The sequence below is a fragment of the Mesoplodon mirus genome (assembly GCF_964341445.2).
Source record: "Mesoplodon mirus genome assembly, chromosome: 2".
Lineage (NCBI taxonomy): Eukaryota > Metazoa > Chordata > Mammalia > Artiodactyla > Ziphiidae > Mesoplodon > Mesoplodon mirus.
In genome coordinates, this window is record NC_138977.1 from 50,855,653 (window position 1) to 50,877,516 (window position 21,864).

The 21,864-nt window shown below is 37.4% G+C and overlaps 1 protein-coding gene across 9 annotated transcripts in view; it reads right to left on the reverse strand.

Annotated features, from left to right (window-relative positions):
• Nucleotides 1-21,864, reverse strand: part of RUFY3 (RUN and FYVE domain containing 3) — an 84,317-nt gene that overhangs the window by 14,677 nt on the left and 47,776 nt on the right. For 8 of the 9 annotated variants that reach the window (XR_014293254.1, XM_082611661.1, XM_082611663.1 and 5 more), the window contains exons 3-10: nt 20,934-21,051; nt 20,005-20,106; nt 17,008-17,131; nt 15,797-15,858; nt 14,512-14,577; nt 13,173-13,242; nt 3,103-3,195; nt 1,658-1,741 (exon numbers count right to left, since the gene is read on the reverse strand). Coding sequence is in view for 8 of the 9 variants with exons in the window: in XM_082611661.1 (XP_082467787.1) it covers nt 1,658-1,741; nt 3,103-3,195; nt 13,173-13,242; nt 14,512-14,577; nt 15,797-15,858; nt 17,008-17,131; nt 20,005-20,106; nt 20,934-21,051 (719 nt within the window). In the remaining variant the exon portion in view is untranslated. The remainder of the gene's footprint in view (nt 1-1,657; nt 1,742-3,102; nt 3,196-13,172; nt 13,243-14,511; nt 14,578-15,796; nt 15,859-17,007; nt 17,132-20,004; nt 20,107-20,933; nt 21,052-21,864) is intronic. The other variant, XM_082611662.1, reaches the window with a different exon arrangement.

Consider the following 21,864-nt stretch of genomic DNA (forward strand, 5'->3'; position numbering starts at 1 on the left):
AGGTAACATCTCAGTTACAGGGAATGGTCAATATGGCTAACTGAGTTTTTTCATTTTTAAAAAAATTTTTATTTCATATTGGAGTATAGTTGATTAACAGTGTTGTGTTGGTTTCAGGTGTACAGCAAAGTGATTCAGTTATACGTATACACGTTATCCTTTTTCAAATTCTTTTCCCATTTAGGTTATTACAGAATATTGAGCAGTGTTCCCTGTGCTATACAGTAGGTCCATGTTGGTTATCTATTTTAAATATAGTGGCTAACTGAATTTTTCTATTCATTTATCATGAGACTTATTTTTGTTTTAACCATTATTATTACTGCAACATTATTTGGATGATCAGAGGTACAAAGACCTGAGGTTCTTCTGCATCCATGCTGTGCCCAGGGCACATTCAGAACCTTGCCTACTCGCTTGGTTTCTTTCTCTTTTAATGAACATTTATCTTAATGTGGTACGAGAATAAGGAAAATTTTATGTAAAATTTTTTCACTTGCCACTTAACTGAGGCACTCTTCTGTACATGGTTAGCATGACAGAAGACAAATCAGACTGCTTCTTAAAATGCTGACATACATTATTTCTAGGAACTTCCTTATGGAAAGTATTTTGAGATCAAATCCACAAACACATAGAAGGAAAATGATAAATATTTCAAGGTTGTTAAATAACATTGTTAAAGTAACATTATAAAATAACCTGAAATTCTGTTCTATACACTGTTTGTGATAACAGACTACAAATCAGATCACCCCTTATTTTTAGGCTTCTCCCTACTGTTAGAGAGATTATTGGAGGGGGATTATTTGGTTGTCATACTATCTAAATTACAGGAAGAGTTAATGTACCAATACTACGGGTGTACTTAATATACTAATATTTGGATAAAATCTATTATAAGAGTATTAGTCCTTATTATACATCCTTTTATATATGTATATATATTTTAATTTCTAAAAATATCTTAAGACTAATACTGATGTACATTTTTCTGTTTATGTATAAGAACAAGAATAAATTCAGAAAGAACAACTAAAAATAAAAGCGCACGATTCTAAATTAATGATTCTTAAGGAGAAGAGGAGCTGCCCAATCCAAGGAGACATATCTTTGCCAGGGTGAGGACTGAAGCAAGAGGGGAGATAGCATAGTTTAAAAGGTACGTTCTGCAACTAAGCCCGTGAGCCACAACTACTGAGCCTGCGCTCTAGAGCCCACGAGCCACAACTACTGAAGCCTGCGCACCTAGAGCCTGAGCACCGCCACGAAGAGTAGCCCCTGCTTGCTGCAACTAGAGAAAGCCCGCGCACAGCAATGAAGACCCAACACAGCCAAAAATAAATAAATAAATAAATAAATAAATGAAGAAAAGAAAAAAGTAGGTTCTATATACCTAATGTTTTCACAACACAAACTATAAAAGCAAAAATAAATTAAAAATTAAGATCGGTAAAATTCCATTGGCTGTTGAGAATGCTCAGAAAAAGGGCTGAGGAAGCACTGTAGGGAATATGAGTTAAAAGAATGAGAAACTATTTTATAGGATCCATAAAATTTGCTAGCACACTACTGATACTCCTTGATCTGTGAGGTAAAACCCCTAGGTAGGGGTTTTAACGTGTTCCTGAACTATTAGGACCTAAGCAAAGTTTACCAGTCGTAGTTGTGTCTCCTCCTTTAAGTGCTTCCTTGCTTCACTCAGTGCTTGCCCTTCTGAAGTTCTGTCTGGCTTAGGGCCCTTGAAAAGATAAATAAAATAGTAGATATTTAAGGATTTAAAGAATTTATACAGTTAGTGGACACTAGCACTGCTATTTAGTAAGGGAAATGATCATACCTAAACATGTATGATAATGAACGAAGACAACAAAGAAACTGAAGAAGTTTAAGTAAGTATTCTTAAGCCAAATTGGGAATTTCTTGCCATTTTGTTTAAAGTCCTAAGATAGTTTACCAAACCAAGTGGTAGAAGTCTTAAAAAATCAGCCTCTGAAAACAAAATAGCATTAACTGTAAACTATAAATTGGGCCAAAGGTTCAAACAGGAATGTAGTCCTACTCCAGAGATCTCACATCTGGTGTCTCCACCCATACAGAGAGATCAGAGCTAAACATGAGTAGCTCATCAGAAAATGCTGAGTAGTCACAGTTGTTTGTACAAAGTCCATGCATTAAAGGCAAACATGTTACTCATGTCGGTCCCCACTCAGAGCCTAGGTGCTTACTCTTTAAGAACAATGTTAATAACTGGATTTCTGGATTCACAGCAGGTTAGAAGCATGAGGATGAGTAGGGAGACCTTTCTAGACAGAGTAATGCTAACAGCAGTAAGAAGCAAGAGATGCCAGTGAAATAAAAGGCAGAAAAAACCACCCACAGTAATCTGGGAATATTTAAGCTCAGGAGCTAGAAGCTCTATCAATTTTAATAGCCGACCCCCACCAAAGTAGCACCATTATAACTCAGTACAGAATTGCCAATGTTGATAATTATGATATTCAGTCATCATAAAGGGCTAAATGTGTTCAATTACATCCTCCACTTAAGAAGGCTTAGAACTGTACAATATACAAAAGGTTTGCAAAATATCTGTTTAGACATACATAAAAAGTTTGGTATTGGGTTGGCCAAAAAGGTCGTTTGGGCTTTTCCATAAGATGTTATGGAACCAACCCTATACTTTAAGGGATTGAGTTATCTAGAAAAATCATTTATATGGTAACTCTTTCCCAGTGATATCAGATAAACACTTTTTACAAAACAGTAACATGGTCTAAAAATAATGGTATATTTAATATAATAGAACATTTAAATATAGTACAAATCATTAGTACATAAAAACAAGACATCGAATTAGACTGTTTATTGAAGTCTCTAAACAGATGTAGGTGGCAGTGAAGCCAAGGAGTGTCTGTAGGAGAAGGGACATAACCCTCCCATAACCTTTGCCATTCACTCAATTGTGCCTGGAGCCTCAGTGAAAATGGTGCACTTAACATATGCAAATGCTCACAGCTACCAAGTGGTCCTCTGGAGGCAGCCCCCCCATGACATATGACATACTCTCTGGGAATATTTCATAAATCCAGCAAGATTAACCTTCCGATTAGATTCCAATATGTAGGAGCTTTCCTCTTTAACTCGTTCCATATCTTCTTGCAAGGTAATAATCCTGTTGTTTGCAACTGCAAGCTGTTGATAAAATTTTAAAAATAATCTGTTATCTTTCTTTCACTAAACACAGCATAAGATAATTCATGATCTGCTAGGACATGATTTTCAGGCTTAGCTATTCTTAGAAGGAAAGAAAACTATCTATAGCCCCATAAAAATGTTCTTATAGGGAACTTAGGAGAAATGTCTTTAAAGATAAAAATAAAAAATTTCTCCTATTACTGTTTTTTGTGTAAACATTTTTTCAGTACCACAATATTATCTTACAATCATTTACCTCAAGGGTCTCCTCATGGATAACTTGTAATTATATTTAGTTATAAAACCTATTTCTGGACTTCCCTGCTGGCACAGTGGTTGAGAATCTGCCTGCCAATGCAGGGGACATGGGTTCGAGCCCTGGTCCAGGAAGAGACCACATGCCGTGGAGCAACTAAGCCCGTGGGCCACAACTACTGAGCCTGCGCTCTAGAGCCCACGAGCCACAACTACTGAAGCCCACTCACCTAGAGCCCACGCTCCACAACAAGAGAAGCTACCTCAATAAGAAGCCCGCGCACCACAATGAAGAGTAGCCACAACTAGAGAAAGCCTGTGCACAGCAATGAACACCCAACGCAGCCAAAAAAAAAAAAAAAAAAAAGAAAAAGAAAAAAAATTAATTAAAAAAACCTATTTCTTTTTTTTTTACATCTTTATTGGAATATAATTGCTTTACAATGGTGTGTTAGTTTCTGCTTTAAAACAAAGTGAATCAGCTATACATATACATATATTCCCATATCTCCTCCCTCTTACGACTTCCTCCCCCCTCCCTATGCCACCCCTCTAGGTGGTCACAAAGCACCGAGCTGATCTCCCTGTGCTATGCAGCTGCTTCCCACTAGCTATCTATTTTACATTTCGTAGTGTATATAAGTCCATGCCACTCTCTCACTTCATCCCAGCTTACCCTTCCCCCTCCCCGTGTCCTCAAGTCCATTCTCTACGTCTGTGTCTTTATTGCTGTCCTGCCCCTAGGTTCTTCAGAACCTTTTTCTTTTTTTTTGATTCCATATATATGTATTAGCATGCGGTATTTTACTTTTCTCTTTCTGACTTACTTCACTCTGTATGACAGTCTCTAGGTCCATCCACCTCACTACAAATAACTCAATTTCGTTTCTTTTTATGGCTGAGTAATATTCTATTGTATATACGGGCCACATCTTCTTTATGCATTCATCTGTCGATGGACACTTAGGTTGCTTCCATATCCTGGCTACAGTAAATAGAGGTGCAATGAACATTGTGGTACATGACTCTTTTTGAATTATGGTTATCTCAGGGTATATGCCCAGCAGTGGGATTGCTGGGTCGTATGGTAGTTCTATTTGTAGTTTTTTAAGGAAGCTCCATACTGTTCTCCATAGTGGCTGTATCAACTTACATTCCCACCAACAGTGCAAGAGAGTTCCCTTTTCTCCACACCCTCTCCAGCATTTATCATTTGTAGATTTTTTGAGGATGGCCATTCTGACTGGTGTGAGGGTGATACCTCCTTGTAGTTTTGATTTGCATTTCTCTAATGATTAGTGATGTTGAGCAGCGTTTCATGTATTTGTTGGCAATCTGTACATCTTTGGAGAAATGTCTATGTAGGTCTTCTGCCCATTTTTGGATTGGGTTGTTTGTTTTTTTAGATATTGAGCTGCATGACCTGCTTGTATATTTTGGAGATTAATCCTTTGTCAGTTGCTTTGTTTGCAAATATTTTCTCCCATTCTGAGGGTTGTCTTCTCATCTCATTTATGGTTTCCTTTGCTGTGCAAAAGCTTTTAAGTTTCATTAGGTCCCATTTGTTTATTTTTGTTTTTATTTCCATTTCTCTAGGGAGTGGGTCAAAAAGGATCTTACTGTGATGTATGTCACAGAGTGTTCTGCCTATGTTTTCCTCTAAGAGTTTGATAGTTTCTGGCCTTACATTTAGGTCCTTAATCCATTTTGAGTTTAGTTTTGTGTGTGGTATTAGGGAGTGTTCTAATCTCATACTTTTACATGTAGCTGTACAGTTTTCCCAGCACCACTTATTGAAGAGGCTGTCTTTTCTCCATTGTATATTCTTGCCTCCTTTATCAAAAGTAAGGTGACCATATGTGGGTGGGTTTATCTCTGGGCTTTCTCTCCTGTTCCATTGATCTATATTTCCATTTTTGTGCCAGTACCATACTGTCTTGATTACTGTAGCATTGTCATATAGTCTGAAGTCCAGGAGCATGATTCCTCCAGCTCTGTTTTTCTTTCCAAGGTTGCTTTGGCTATTCGGGGTCTTTGGTGTTTCCATACAAATTGTGAAATTTTTTGTTCTAGTTCTGTGCAAAGTGCCATTGGTAGTTTGACAGGGAGTGCATTGAATCTATAGATTGCTTTGGGTTGTATAGTCATTTTCACAATGTTGACTCTTCCAATCCAAGAACATGGTATATCTCTCCATCTATTTGTATCATCTTTAATTTCTTTCATCAGTGTCTTATAGTTTTCTGCATACAGGTAGGTCTTTTGTCTCCTTAGGTAGGTTTATTCCTAGGTATTTTATTCTTTTTGTTGCAGTGGTAAATGGGAGTGTTTCTTTAATTTCTCTGTCAGATTTTTCATCATTAGTGTATAGGAATGCAAGAGATTTCTGTGCATTAATTTTGTATCCTGCTACTTTACCAAATTCATTGATTAGCTCTAGTAGTTTTCTGGTAGCATAATCTTTAGGATTCTCTATGTATAGTATCATGTCATCTGCAAACAGTGAGAGCTTAACTTCTTCTTTTCCAATTTGGATTCCTTTTTCTTCTCTGATTGCTGTAGCTAAAACTTCCAAAACTATGATAAATAATAGTGGTGAGAGTGGACAACCTTGTCTTGCTCCTGATCTTAGAGGAAATGGTTTCAGTTTTTCACCACTGAGAACGATGTTGGCTGTGGGTTTGTCATATATGGCCTTTATTATGTTAAGGTAAGTAAGTTCCCTCTATGCCTACTTTCTGGAGGGTTTTTATCATAAATGGGTGTTGAATTCTGTTGAAAGCTTTTTCTGCATCTATTGAGATGATCGTATGGGTTTTATCCTTCAATTTGTTAATATGGTTTATCACATTGATTGATTTCCGTATACTGCAGAATCCTTGCATTCCTGGGATAAACCCCACTTGATCATGGTGTATGATCCTTTTAATGTGCTGTTGGATTCTGCTTGCTAGTATTTTGATGAGGATTTTTGCATCCATGTTCATCAGTGATATTGGCCTGTAGTTTTCTTTCTTTGTGACATCTTTGCCTGGTTTTGGTATCAGGGTGATGGTGGCCTCGTAGAATGAGTTTGGGAGTGTTCCTCCCTGTGCTATATTTTGGAAGAGTTTGAGAAGGATAGCTGTTAGCTCTTCTCTAAATGTTTGATAGAATTCCCCTGTGAAGCCATCTGGTCCTGGGCTTTTGTTTGTTGGAAGATTTTTAATCACAGTCTCAATTTCAGTGCTTGTGACTGGTCTGTTTATATTTTCTATTTCATCCTGATTCAGTCTTCAAAGGTTGTGCTTTTCTAAGAATTTGTGCATTTCTACCAGGTTGTCCACTTTACTGGCATATAGTTTCCTGTAGTAATCTCTCATGATCCTTTGTATTTCTGTGGTGTCAGTTGTTACTTCTCCTTTTTCATTTCTAATTCTATTGATTTGAGTCTTCTCCATTTTTTCCTTTATGAGTCTGGCTAATGGTTTATCAAATTTGTTTATCTTCTCAAAGAATCAGGTTTTAGTTTTACTGATCTTTGCTATTATTTCCTTCATTTCTTTTTCATTTATTTCTGATCTGATCTTTATGATTTCTTTCCTTCTGCTGACTTTGGGGTTTTTTTGTTCTTCTAATTGCTTTAGGTGTAAGATTAGGTTGTTTATTTGAGACGTTTCTTGTTTCTTGAGGTAGGACTGTATTGCTATAAACTTCCCTCCTAGAAATGCTTTTGCTCCATCCCATAGGTTTGGGGTCATCATGTTTTCATTGTCATTTGTTTCCAGGTATTTTTTATTTCCTCTTTGATTTCTTCAGTGATCTCTTGGTTATTAAGTAGTATATTGTTTAGCCTCCATGTGTTTGTATATATATATATTTTTTTGGGGGGTGGGTACGCCGGCCTCTCACTGTTGTGGCCTCTCCCGTTGCGGAGCACAAGCTCCGGACGTGCAGGCTCAGCGACCATGGCTCACAGGCCCAGCCACTCTGCAGCATGTGGGATCTTCCCGGACCGGGGCACGAACCCATGTCCCCTGCATTGGCAGGTGGACTCTCGACCACTGCGCCACCAGGGAAGCCCATGTGTTTGTATTTTTTACAGATTTTTTCCTGTAATTTATATCTAGCTTCATAGCATTGTGGTTGGAAAAGATACTTGATACGATTTCAATTTTCTTAAATTTAAATTTACCAAGGCTTTATTTGTGACCCAAGATATGATCTATCCTGGAGAATGTTCCATGAGCACTTTAGAAGAAAGTGTATTCTGTTGTTTTTGGATGGAATGTCCTATAAATATCAATTAAGGCCATCTTGTTTAATGTATCATTTAAAGCTTTCATTTCCTTATTTATTTTCATTTTGGATGATCTGTCCATTGGTCAAAGCAGGGTGTTAAATTCCCCTACGATGACTGTGTTACTGTCGATTTCCCCCTTTATGGCTGATAGCATTTGTCTTATGTATTGAGGTCCTCCTATGTTGGGTGCATAAATATTTACAATTGTTATGTCTTCTTCTTGGATTGATCCCTTGATCATTATGTAGTGTGCTTGTCTCTTGTAACAGTCTTTATTTTAAAGTCTATTTTGTCTGACATGAGAATTGCTACCCCAGCTTTCTTTTGATTTCCATTTGCATGGAATATCTTTTTCCATCCCCTCACTTTCAGTCTGTATGTGTCCCTAGGTCTGAAGTGGGTAGACGGCATATATACGGGTCTTATTTTTGTATCCATTCAGCCAGTCTATGTCTTTTGATGGGAGCATTTAATCCATTTACATTTAAGGTAATTATTGATATGTATGTTCCTATTACCATTTTCTTAATTATTTTAGGTTTGCTATTGTAGGTCTTTTCCTTCTCTTGTGTTTCCTGCCTAGAGTTCCTTTAGCATTTGTCGTAAAGCTGGTTTGGTGGTGCTGAATTCTCTTAGCTTTTGCTTGTCTGTAAAGGTTTTAATTTCTCCGCTGAGTCTGAATGAGATCCTTGCTGGGTAGAGTAATCTTGTTTGTAGGTTCTTCCCTTTCATCACTTTAAATATGTCTTGCCACTCCCTTCTGGCTTGCAGAGTGTCTACTGAAAGATCAGCTGTTAACCTTATGGGGATTCCCTTGTATGTTATTTGTTGCTTTCCCTTGTTGCTTTTAATATTTGTTCTTTGAATTTAATTTTTGATAGTTTGATTAATATGTGTCTTGGCATGTTTCTCCTTGGATTTATCCTGTATGGGACTCTCTGCGCTTCCTATACTTGATTGACTATTTCCTTTCCCATATTAGGGAAGTTTTCAACTGTAATCTCTTCAAATATTTTCTTTTTTTCTTCTTCTTCTGGGACTCCTGTAATTCAAATGTTGGTGCGTTTAATGTTGTCCCAGAGGTCTCTAAGACTGTCCTCAATTCTTTTCATTCTTTTTTCTTTATTCTGCTCTGCAGTAGTTATTTCCACTATTTTATCTTCCAGGTCACTTATCGGTCCTTCTGCCTCAGTTATTCTACTTTCGATTCTTTCTAGAGAATTTTTAATTTCACTTATTGTGCTGTTCATCATTGTTTGTTTGTTCTTTAGTTCTTCTAGGTCCTTGTTAAACGTTTCTTGTATTTTCTCCATTCTATTTCCAAGATTTTGGATCACCTTTACTATCATTACTCTGAATTCTTTTTCAGGTAGAATGCCTATTTTCTCTTCATTTGTTTGGTCTGGTGGGTTTTTACCTTGTTCCTTCATCTGCTATGTGTTTCTCTGTCTTCTTATTTTACTTAACTTACTGTGTTTGGGGTCTCCTTTTCACAGGCTGCAGGTTCGTACTTCCCGTTGTTTTTGGTGTCTGCCCCCAGTGGCTAAGGTTAGTTCAGTGGGTTGTGTAGGCTTCCTAGTGGAGGGGACTAGTGCCTGTGTTCTGGTGGATGAGGCTGGATCTTGTATTTCTGGTGGGCAGGACTGTGTCTGGTGGTGTGTTTTGGGGTGTCTGTGACCTTACTATGATTTGGGGCAACCTCTCTGCTAATGGTGAAGTTGTGTTCCTGTCTTGCTAGTTGCTTGGCATGGGGTGTCCATCACTGTAGCTTGCTGGTTGTTGAGTGGAGCTGGGTCTTAGCGTTGAGATGGAGATTTCTGGGAGAGCTTTCGCCATTTGATATTACATGGGGCTGGGAGGTCTCTGGTGGATAATGTCCTGAACTTGGCTCTCCCGCCTCAGAGGCACAGGCCTGACACCTGGCCAGAGCACCAAGACCCTGTCAGCCACACAGGTTTTGGGAAGTCTGAGGTCTTCTGCCAGCATTCAGTAGGTGTTCTGTAGGAGTTGTTCCACATGTAGATGTATTTCTGATGTATTTGTGGGGAGGGAGGTGATCTCCACATCTTACTCCTCCACCATCTTGAAGGTCTCCTGAAAAAAACCTATTTCTAAAATGTATAAGAGGTCACCTCATGCCTTGGGACCCATCTTACAAACCCTCCATAAAACCTTTAACAGATAATTTTTTTTTAATGTTCAATTTTCTTTTTAAAGATTTATTTATTATTTATTTATGTATTTAAGTTATTGTAGGCTGCGTTGGGTCTTACTTGCGGCATGCGGGATCTTTCGTTGTGGCGTGCGGGCTCTTTGTTGTAGTGTGTGGGTTTCTCTTCTTTAGTTGTGGCGCCCAGGCACCAGAGCGTGTGGGCTCTGTAGTTTTTGCGGCACGTGGGCTCTAGTTGAGGCACGCGGGCTTAGCTGTCCCGTGGCACGTGGGATCTTAGATCCCTGGTCAGGGATCAAATCCACATTCCCTGCATTGTAAGGTGGATTCTTTACCACTGGATGACCAGGGAAGTCCCTACATATAATTTTTAAGAGAGTAAGAAATGAACTCCAAAGTTCTCACTCTAAAAGATGCCATTAAGCGTTAAAGAGATTTTTCTTTTCAGCACCTACAAAGACAAGGTAATGTTATTGGCAGTGTATCTGTAGGGGAAATGTTTATAACCCTATTCCACTGGAGGGAAGAGTACGGTGGAAACGCTCTCCTCTGTACCTACCGAGCTCAGTTCCCACAGAGAGTGGGAAGGTGCCTGAATGAGGCTAGGAAAGGAACTGAGCAGACTCCTCTCAGCCAGGCTAGTCTCCCTTTTCATCATCTCTGCTTGGTTCCTGTTCTACTATATAAGTACAGAGGAGCCAGTCTCAGGCAGGCTTTCTAGAGGCAGGTATGGCAGCCCATTTCTCTCTCTGCTCCATGGACCTAAAATGTGTAAAGAAGTAACTCTGGGCAAGCGGGTCTGCTCTCTAGATCCAAGCGCACCTCGGACTGCTTCTTCCAAGGTCTCATCATCAGAGAAAGTATTACGAGTGATGACTGCAGATCCAAGTGGACTTTCTAAGTCAGCTTTACCAACATAAAGTGGATGTTTATTTACCTTCAACTGCTCAGTTCTTCTCATTTTGTCATATTGGTTCAGAACTCAGGAGGGGAAAAGAGGTCTTTTTTGTTTTGCTTTGTTTTTTACTGATCCCTTTAAGTCCAAAATAGATGGAAATGAGAGAGGGCAGAACTTATTAGCCTTGTCTGGTCTTTATAAAGTTTACACACAGTGCTTTCCTATCTCTAAAAGTTCAAAGCTTTAAGAAAATAAATCTTATTGGTAAGATAAATAAGTAAATGAATAAATTAATATTGTTGGTAAGATAAATTTAGGCCAAGAACACAAATCCTGTGACTGAGGGAATAAAATTTACGATTGTATTTACTGAGTGCTTATGATGTGTCAGGCACTGGTCTAGGCCCTTATGCATTAAATCATTTAATTTGCACAAAAATCTTCTTCTTCTTCTTATCCCCATTTTACAGAGAAGTAAACCAAAGAACAGGAGCTCAAGTAACTGGCCCAGGATCAGAAAGCTAGCAAGCGCCAGACCTGGGACACAAATTCAAGAAGTCTAGCTATGGAGAGTATGCTTAATTAATATGCCACACTGCCTCAATATAACAGCAGTAGAATCACAGTAGAAAATTGCTCTGCAGAATGTTTCCAAAGCCTTGTGGGATAAAATTCTAAGGGTCATATCAATAAATTAAAGTTTTAATATAATTTAAGAATCTACATCCAAAAATAAAGCCCCCAGAACTGAGTAATATGGAAGGTGTTTTAAAGTTATAACAATGATTTTTTCCTTCTGAAAAAAATCCAATTAGATAGCGTTTCCTGACTAGTGCTTTAACTTGTTTATTTTAGACCAAAACATTTTTTTGAAGTATAGCTGATTTACAATATTATATTAGTTTCAGGTGTACAACATAGTGATTCAATATTTTTATAGATTATACTTTATATATATAAAATCTGTATATAAAATATGTAGATTATATACTTTTATACATTATAACCTTAAAGTTATTATAAAATATTGGCTATATTCCCTATACTATCCAATATATTCTTGTAGCTTACTTATTTTATATATAATAATTTGTACCTCTTAATCCCCTACCCCTATCTTGCCCCTCCCCACTGTTAACCACTAGTTTGTTCTCTATATCTGTGAGTCTGTTTCTGTTTTGTTTTATATTCATTTGTTTGTTTCATTTTTTAGATTCCACATTTAAATAAGATACAGTGTTTGTCTTTCTCTCTCAGATTTATTTCACTAAGCACAATACCCTCCAGGTCCATCTATGTTGTTTTATTTAACCAAATTTATCTCACTGTATGTAATAGGATAGTTATAATTTGAAAAAGAGAAGATAAAGTCTTTGCCACCTAAAAAATTTTATTTAAGGTTTCTCATAGAAACATCTAATGCTACTGAAGAAAAAAATATGTCGCTTAGCCTTTGGTAAGTTAGGGAAAAAAAATTAATCAGAAGTAAAATATGAGGTTATTTTTCTATTCTAATTTTAGGGACTTTTCTAAGAGTTTTCACATGTGTATTCTTACTTGATCTTCAGGGTAATTGTGAGCTAAAAGGGGAAACACTCTAATTTGCCAGTTAGGGAACTGGGCCTCTTGGAGGTCAAGTGACTTACTTGCTCAGGAGCACATGACATGTAAACAGGAATTACTGCTACACCAAGCACTCTTCTAACTGATTTTACTTGCATTACTTCATTACTCCTTTCAATGACCCCATGTGCTAGGTATGGGTTTGTTATTATAGATAAAGAAATGGAGGCATTGAAAGAGTAAATAATAGGGTCATATTTGTATTTCATTGTCAACTGCAACCACATCTTTGCTAGACTAACATCCCCACAGTTTACTGTTAGTTCATTATTAATACTGGTCTTCTGACCCGTGTTCTTTATGTCATCTACCCCATCACCCCAAGGAGAAAATAAAACCCTTGAAGGCAGGAACTTGCCAATCTGGTACACATAAATCAATGCCTGGCAGATATAAATCTTTGCATAGCTCTGGCACGTACATAGTACCCAAATTGTTTGATGAATGAATAAACGATGAATATCATGCTACCTGCTAAACATTAACTCTAGGCTAGCCCAGACAAAACATTCACAAAAGAAAGCAAAATATTTGATCAGCCCAGGTTCTATGCCTTCATAGTCCAGCTGGATAACTGAGACCCCTCAGATAAGCCAGCTGGCCATTCTTGGTCAGAACAAGGAGTCCTATAGTAGATATTATCTGAAAAGTCAAGTCCTTTATTTCCAGGCTCCAGAGAAATTATTTTCCACTAATGCACTCTACTAAATTCTATAAGTCAACCAAAAAATTTCCAAAACACTTACCTCCTCTGTCAGTTTAGTGTTGGATTTTTCTAATGCATCCACTTTTGCCTGAAGGTTGTTTACAGTAGCACTATCGACAGAAGAAAAAACATAATAGTCTCTTTTGATAAACAGAGCAATATCCTGTACTTTCTTTTAAAATACTCATTATACTTTCATTGTTTACTGTCCATAATTCTTGACAGACTTGTAGGCTCTAAGACAGCTTACAAGGTGATGTGTGTCTTACCTGCTACATTCTTGGCACTGAAGTTTGTATTTAATAAGCATTTGTTGATGAAATAAAAGAGTTGATGCACTACACAGTAAACTTTGTTTACTTAAATAATAATAATAATAATAGTAATAATAATAATGGGCTACATGAATTCTGATGTGCTTGCCATACACCAAGCACTCTTCTAACTGATTTTACTTGCATTATTTCATTACTCCTTTCAACAACCCCATGTGCTAGGTATGGGGTTGTTATTATAGATAAAGAAATGAAAGAGTAAATAATAGGGTCATATTTGTATTTCATTGTCAACTGTAACCACATCTTTGCTAGGCTAACATCTCCACAGCTTACTGTCAGTTTATTATTAGTACTCAGTCCCCAGAGAAAATGTACTTAAATTGTTCTTGAGTTTTCTAGATGGAACCAAGACTATAATTTATATTGATACTGGTATAGTCACATTTTAGGTCTTACTTAAATTAAAATGATTATCTTTCATAAGAGAACTATAAATAAGGTAATTAATGGGTATATTAATTCTTCTGAATTATTCAACAGTTTTTAGACCATCAGTGCACTTGAGAATACCAATAAATTTTGGATAGCTCTCCTCAGGAAAGAAGAGATTGTTTTATAACCTAGTCATGAAAAATACTTGGTGAGTACTTGGTAAATTAATGGTAGTGATGGTGGAAAAAGGGTAAATTAATACTATCAATCCAATGTATGAGAAATGCAAGGGACCAATGAGATACAATTAAAGGTACTAAAGTGATGAGTGCTTTACCCAAGATTTAGGCCTGAAATATGTGGCTGGATCTACCGAACCAAGAAGACCTCCAATTTCAACTATGTCACAAATTTAAGAGTTCTTAACTGAATATATTTACATAATCACTAAAGTTCTAATTACATACTAATTTTATATTGCTTTTCATTAAAGCTCACCGAACAGTTAAATGCTACATAACCAGTGTCTAGCTCAGTGCCTGGTAAGCAGTAATTCTATATATATTTGTTGAGTATTGTCTGAATTTATCCTAACTGCTCATCAGTTTACCTTTCCCTTCCCCCACACCAAAACCCCCAGTAAAGTAATAGTATTTATTCATTCTTTACTTCAGATGTCTGTTGAGTTCTTCTACATAGTTCTTCTGATCCAGAATTGCAGTAATCTGGCCATCTCTGAGGGAAAAAAATAAAAAATAGAAAAAAAGTAAATAACATTAGAAATACCAAGATGCCCACCCCCAATCTTTTCATAAAACACAGAAAGGAAATTATGGCACAGACACACTGAATCAGAAGACAGGCCTGATGTATAATCCCCTTGGCATATCAACAGGAGACTTGGAGGTTTAAAATGGAAACCACCCCTGCATATTAATGAAGCTCTTGCTATAGCTTATATATTTTAATAACTTAGGTTATAGGTATAATGTACAATCTATTAGAGGCATTTAAAGAATAAAAAGTTTCTTCTCACAATTGATAGATATTTTTTTAGCTTTGTTAGTATTATTTATCATAACAATTTTCCATTTGTCATAGGAACTGAATTAAGCTTATTCAGGTGAAATAATTATTGTTCTCAAAGGCTATATATTTATTTGCCTTTAACTGCTGTTTGGCTTCAAAGTGAATGGTATAAAAGGCTTTCACAAAGATCAGGTGTTTATTATTACATGAGTAAATTAAGTGTGGAAAAAGAAGGTTCACTTCTGGGACCAGCTAATCTGGAATAGGCAAAAGTTAAACAGACAGACTTTTCAACTGAAAGACAAAATTCAAGGCCACATACCTCTACGACTACTTAAAGGACAAGCAATATAATCTTAGCTCAATGCCTAAGGTTAAAAACTTCAGACTAATTATGCTTTCAACTGCTAAATTTATAAAGGGTAAAAGGTGAGTTTCTGATCGCTAATTTCCAAGTACCATATGAATATTTTTAAAACTTTTAATTTTGAAATTATTTTAGATTTACAGAAGTTGTAAAAGTAGTGCCCAGTTCCCATATACTCAGCTCCCCCTAATATTAGCATTTTACATAATCCCATGATGCACATGTAATAGTGCAAATTTTAAGCAAACTGACAATGCAATCCTTCTGGTCAAGAAAACCATGTTTCCAAACATTACTTTTAAGAGATGAAGCATTTGATTCCTTTTATAAAAATTTTTATTTTCTTTGCCCCTGAGCCACATAGTAGGAAAATCTACTTAACTAAAATCCCTTTTAGGGTTTAGCAGGCATAATTGTCAGATATTTTTGACAAGATTCTATTAAAGCTATCTCATTAGAAATTATTTCAGCACATCTGTTAAAGCAGTACTGTTGTAAACTTTAAATACTATCAAAGAACATTAAAGAAAAAAGAAAACTAATTTTCTTTGTACATACCCTTCACTACCTTTACTGCTGTTCCCATCCTTGAGATACATTGAAAAATCTATAACTCCAACCTACAGAGGGAATGTTCAGAATTCAATATAAAATTAGATACTTTTCCCAAGGCATAATACAATGTCTCTTTTTAGGTACTCAAAATAGTATTACGGTCATGACAATTACTAGAAATTTTTAATAAAAATTTAATGTTTTATTATAATCAAGAATTGATGGGACTTCCCTGGTGGTGCAGTGGTTAAGAATCCGCCTGCCAATTCAGGGGACACGGGTTCGATCCCTGGTCCAGGAAGATCCCACATGCCGTGGAGCAACTAAGCCTGTGTGTCACAACTTCTGAGCCTGTGCTCTAGAGCCTGTGAGCCACAACTACTGAGCCTGTGTGCTGCAACTACTGAAGCCCATGCGCCTAGAGCCCACGCTCCACAACAAGGGAAGAGACAGCAATGAGAAGCCCGTGCACTGCAACGAAGAGTAGCCCTTGCTCGCCACAGCTAGAGAAAGCCCGTGCGCAGCAACGAAGACCAAACGTAGCCAAAAAAAGAGAAGAAAAAAAAAGTTGGAAAAGGTAACTTAAAAAAAAAATGCTGCCCCTTAAAAAAAAAAAAAAAAAAGAATTGGCAAGCGTTGTAAGTAAGCACCAAGATTAAGTCAGCAGGACATGACTAAGAAAGTCAACTGAATACTTAATATAAATTAAGGTTTAACATTTCTTTCTCTCTTGCTTATTTAAAATATTCTGCTACTAAACCCCTGTGTATATATTTTGGCTTATATGTGTGTACATATATTGGGTTGGCCAAAAAGTTTGTTTGCGTTTTTCCATAAGATGCTATGGCAAACATATATACATATGTTTGCCACTGAACCACATAGCACACAGCACATATATATATATATATATATATATATAATATATGTATATATATAATATATGTATATATATATATTTTTTACCCTGTGCAAAATATTTTTAACAGGGATCACAGTTAAGACAAGAATTTGAAAAACATTCATTATGCATAAATAAGCCAAGCTGGAAGGAAAAACAAACAGATTTTTTATATTCACATCAAAAATAAAGAAAATCCTACTTATGACTCATACAAGTTCCCCTAATTTGGTTGGTACAATCTGATCAATCCAAACTCTGAGATAACAGAACTCAGAGTGACACACTAGGTAACCAAGTATCTTCCTCATACCTGAGAGTCCAAATCTTCTCCTTTCATACAGAAATTGGCATCAATGACATTCAGACCCACCAACAGACCAGCAATTATGGCTCCCTCTTCTTCCATCATGAGGGCATTGGGTTCATAGAATTCACTGTAAGAGAAATCCATGAAACACTCTACTGTAATAAAACTTCAAGAATCCAATGATGTAACCATAAGACAAGGAGAAAAGCACTTGCCTCGTGGTTAAACATGGTCGTCTATAATAACAGCAAAAAAGTAAAAACAAGGATTACTTGGATACTTTATTTCAGATAATAGGGACATGAACAGACTCTAGATAATAGACAGTCCAGCTGAAAGAAAAGTGATTGGAATGGTATTTTCACTGAAGTGAGCATTCATGCTTCTGCCACATATCTGTATTTGCAACGCACCAGGGGATAATTTTTCAATCTTTCATGCATCTTAAAATAACCGATTAGTTTGTTTTTAAAAAATTGCCTTTCTTCTGATCTGCTTTATTTTTATTTTTTAAATTTAATTTTATATATATTTTTAAACTTTTTATTTTATATTGGAGTATAGTTGACTTACAATATTATGTTAGTTTCAAGTATACAGCAAAGTGATTTAGTAATACATATACTGTATTGTTGTATGCAATAGTAGTTCATTCGCTTTCACTGCTGTACAGTATTCCATGGTAGGGATATACCACAATGGATTCATTCTATTTACTGTTTCAGTTGTGCAGGCTACAGTGCTTTGCTGAACACTACTGCACATGGGTTTGGGTACATATACACATGCATTTCTCTTAGACATACCTAGGATGTGAAAGTGTTGAGTCAAAGTGAGTGAAAATATGTATTAAAAAGTGTTCCCGGGCTTCCCTGGTGGCGCAGTGGTTGAGAGTCCGCCTGCCGATGCAGGGGACACGGGTTTGTGCCCCGGTCCGGGAAGATCCCACATGCCGCGGAGCAGCTGGGCCCGTGAGCCATGGCCGCTGAGTCTGCGCGTCCGGAGCCTGTGCTCCGCAACGGGAGAGGCCACAACAGTGAGAGACCCGCGTACCGTAAAAAAAAAAAAAGTGTTCCATCTAGTTCGTATGACTGAATGCATTTACTCTGGTGCTCTGCTGGATGAAGAGCTAATTCTTCAGACCCCAATTGAATCATATAATTTTGTAGCCACCTACAGCTTGAACACTAGACCCTACACCACTTTAAGGCTTGATCCTTGGAAAGTTGAGCCTTCCCCTTGTGGAAATAAATAAGCTCTCCAGAATGGTTACTGTTTCTCTTTCTCCTGATTTGTTTAATTTTCTTAGGCAAGAAAACAGCAATCAATGGCACACGCAGCTGCAGCAACATTAAAACAATGCTCCATGTCAGGATCTGCAGTGCAATTTTTTGTAAAAACTAGGCTCTTGAAAAATTCAGCCATGTCTTTAAATTCTCGATTACTTATTCTTCTTACAATATTTCTCAGAGGCAGTCTGCTATACTTGAATTTCTTTTAGTAAATATTAATGACCTATAAAGTATATATAAAAAAGTACACAAATCATACAATCCAGTGGAATGAGTTTTCACACAGAGAACACACCTATGTAACCAGCACTATATTAAAAATCAGTACATCATCAGAACCTCCAAAGCCACCTTGTGCTGCCTTCTACTCCCCATTTACTACCCCTACCCTGCCAATGGTAGCTCTTTCCTGACTTCTATCATGAAATATAAATTGTGTACATTTCTGAACTTTATATAAATGGAATAATGCGGAATGTATTTTTCATGTCTGGTTTCATTTGCCCAGCATTACACTTGTGAGATTAATCCATATGGCTGTGTGTAGTTGCTATATGGTATTTCATTGTATGAGTATACCATAACTTACCTACCCATTTTACTGTGAATAGATACTTGGGGTCTATTACAAACATTTGGGGCTGGTACAAACATTGTAATAACTATGAACATTCTTGTTCATGTCTTTTGTTGGATATAACTATGCATTTTTTATTGGATATAATAACTAGAAGCAGAATCCTTGATCACAAGGAATGCTCATGATCAGCTTTAATAGAGGATGACAAACAGTTTTCTTAAATTTCTATACCAATTCACTCATCAGCAGGATATTAAAGTTACTTCACATCCTCACCAACACCTGAGATTACCTGTCTTTTTCATTTTACCCATTCTGGTGGTTGTGTGAGGTTATCACACTCTTGTTTTAACTTGAATTTACAACATGGCTAATGAAGTTAGGTATATTTTAATATGTTTACTGGCCATTTCAATTTCTTCTTCTGTGACAGGCTTGTTCAAGTCCTTTGCCCAATTCTGTCTTTGCTCGTCTGCCTTTTTCTTTTTGGACTGATGGAGTTCTTTACACACCATGAGTATGCATCATTTGTTGAATATATGTATTATGTATTGCAAATATCTCCTTTAGAGTTATGGGTTACCTCTCACTCTTAATCTCAAGAGTGACTTTTGATGGACAGAAGTTCTTCATTTTAATGTAACCAATTTAGCCATTTTTTCCTTTACAGGTAGAACTTTTTGTGTTTAAGAAATTTTTGTCTACTTTATGTATCTTCTAAAAGCTTTATTGTTTTCTCGTTCCCATTTGTACCTATGACCCAAGTGGAAATTTTTTTGTGTGCTGTATTTGAATTTAATATTACACGTCAACTTCCTGTCTTAGTGAGCCTGGGTATATGCTAAGGTGTCAAACGTCTCTCCTGTTTTCTAAAGGTGTTAAGTTTTGACCTGTCCTGCAAAGGACCATACATATGCCACAGAGACAGTGTGAACACACTTAATATAAAAACATCTATCCTTGCGTATGTGTGTGTGTGATGTGGGAGAAGTATTAGCTGAGCTATGTGAAATTGTCATGAATCAAATGTTTCTGACCCCCCAAAATGATAAATTTATATGCTTCAGCCTCATATGATATAGAACATGGGGAGAAAAAGAAGGAAGCTCAACGAGAAGATCTTCATACCTGAGAAGTTCCTTCTTATTGATCAGAGCTTTCATATACTCTGAAAGTTTCTTTTGCATCAATGCCAAACGAAGCCAGGCTCTTCCTCTGCCTACTGGTGTCCTACAAAAACACAGAAACCAACTAAAAGTTGCAGAGCTAGAAGCCACAGTGGGACAGGTCCATTTACTCCCGCTAATGGGCCCCCCCAGTATAAGGTACACAGGATGTGCCTCTCACAGCCTCTCCCACCACACCACTGTGGGAGGACTTCTGTGTGGGCCAGTGGGAGCCAGGGGTGTGTTTGGGACAAATGCTCTTGTGAGGAATTAATTACTGAATGAGACTATGATTTGAAGACAAGACCTCTGGAAGGCCAAACTGAAAATGCTCCATCAGACTAGTTTTGGTAAATCCTCATAAATTTAGTGTGGATCACGTAAGGACCCGAATAACAATAATCAGGACACAGGCCACTTAGACCTCTACTTGATTATAATTAGACCAATCTAATTTGGGAAGGTGATTACCACTCTTTTTCAAGTCCCAAGGCAGGTTCCGGGTGTCAGTTCCTGAGGCTCACTTGACAACTGTTTTAATCTTGGTTCTAATCAAACACGTTGTTTGTCTTAAGTCCAACACGCCACCTCCCTAGATCTAACTTCTTGAGACTCACTAGCTGATACCCACAAGTGCTTTAAAAAAAAGAGAACATTTGGTATTTTAACATGAAGACAACCTTTCTTAGATTAATAATAATTATCCCTCACACTTCTCATTATTCTACACTACCAGTTCTCTCATAACGTCACTTATTCATAACAGCATTTTGCATTTTGGACTGTTATGAAATAAATTATTGTGATCACCGTTGTCTTTAGTCTCACTCCTAAAGGAGGTAGTTAAGAAGAACGTTTTCCCTGACACACAGAATTGAACCTTAAACTTACTTAAGTCCTGGAAGGTCTTTAACACTTGCTGTTATCTCTGCAGCTTCTGGAACAAGCTTTTCTACCAGTTCTAGAGGCCCCCAGAAGGATTTATTTTGTCCAAGAAAAGTTTTCTTAGCTAAGGCGATAAAAACAAAGCAATATTTTAATATTTTTCACAACATAAACACACTCTCAACACACACATACCCTCTCCCATCTATTCAGTGCGCTTTTCCGGGAATTAATCCCAGATTATCAGACAGTTCTAAAATTATTCATGCTTTCATAATATTTGATTTCATGAAAATCAAAAATCCCCTACTTTCCAAGACTTGGTCCTTCCTCTTTCAGGAAGAATTTATGGACTAGCTGTATAATAACAATAAAATATTTTAACAATATCATGCTTAAAGCCTTGTGGTATTAGTGAAGAAAACAGTCCAGTGGAAAAGAATATGTAATCCAAGAACAGGTTATCAAAGATTGGAGTGGGAGGAAGAAAAGAAGCCAAGGTGAACAGACCAGGTCCTGTCCTCAAAAGCTCACGGTTGGGCTTCCCTCGTGGCGCAGTGGTTGAGAGTCCGCCTGCCGATGCAGAGGACGCGGGTTAGAGCCCCGGTCCGGGAGGATCCCACATGCCGTGGAGCAGCTGGGCCCGTGAGCCATGGCCGCTGAGCCTGCGCGTCCGGAGCCTGTGCTCCGCAATGGGAGAGGCCACAACAGTGAGAGGCCTGCGTACCATCCCCCACCCCCCAAAAAGCTCACGGTTAAGTAGGAAGAGCATGGACGCAAGAGTCTGTAGATCTGAGTTCTAGCACTTGCTCTGCCCTCACTCACTGTGTGATCTTGGGCAAATCACATCCCATTCTAGATCTATATCCACCTGTGAAACACAACTGCCATCTTGAATTAGATACTTTTAACAGCACTTCCAGCTCTAGCTTTTAAG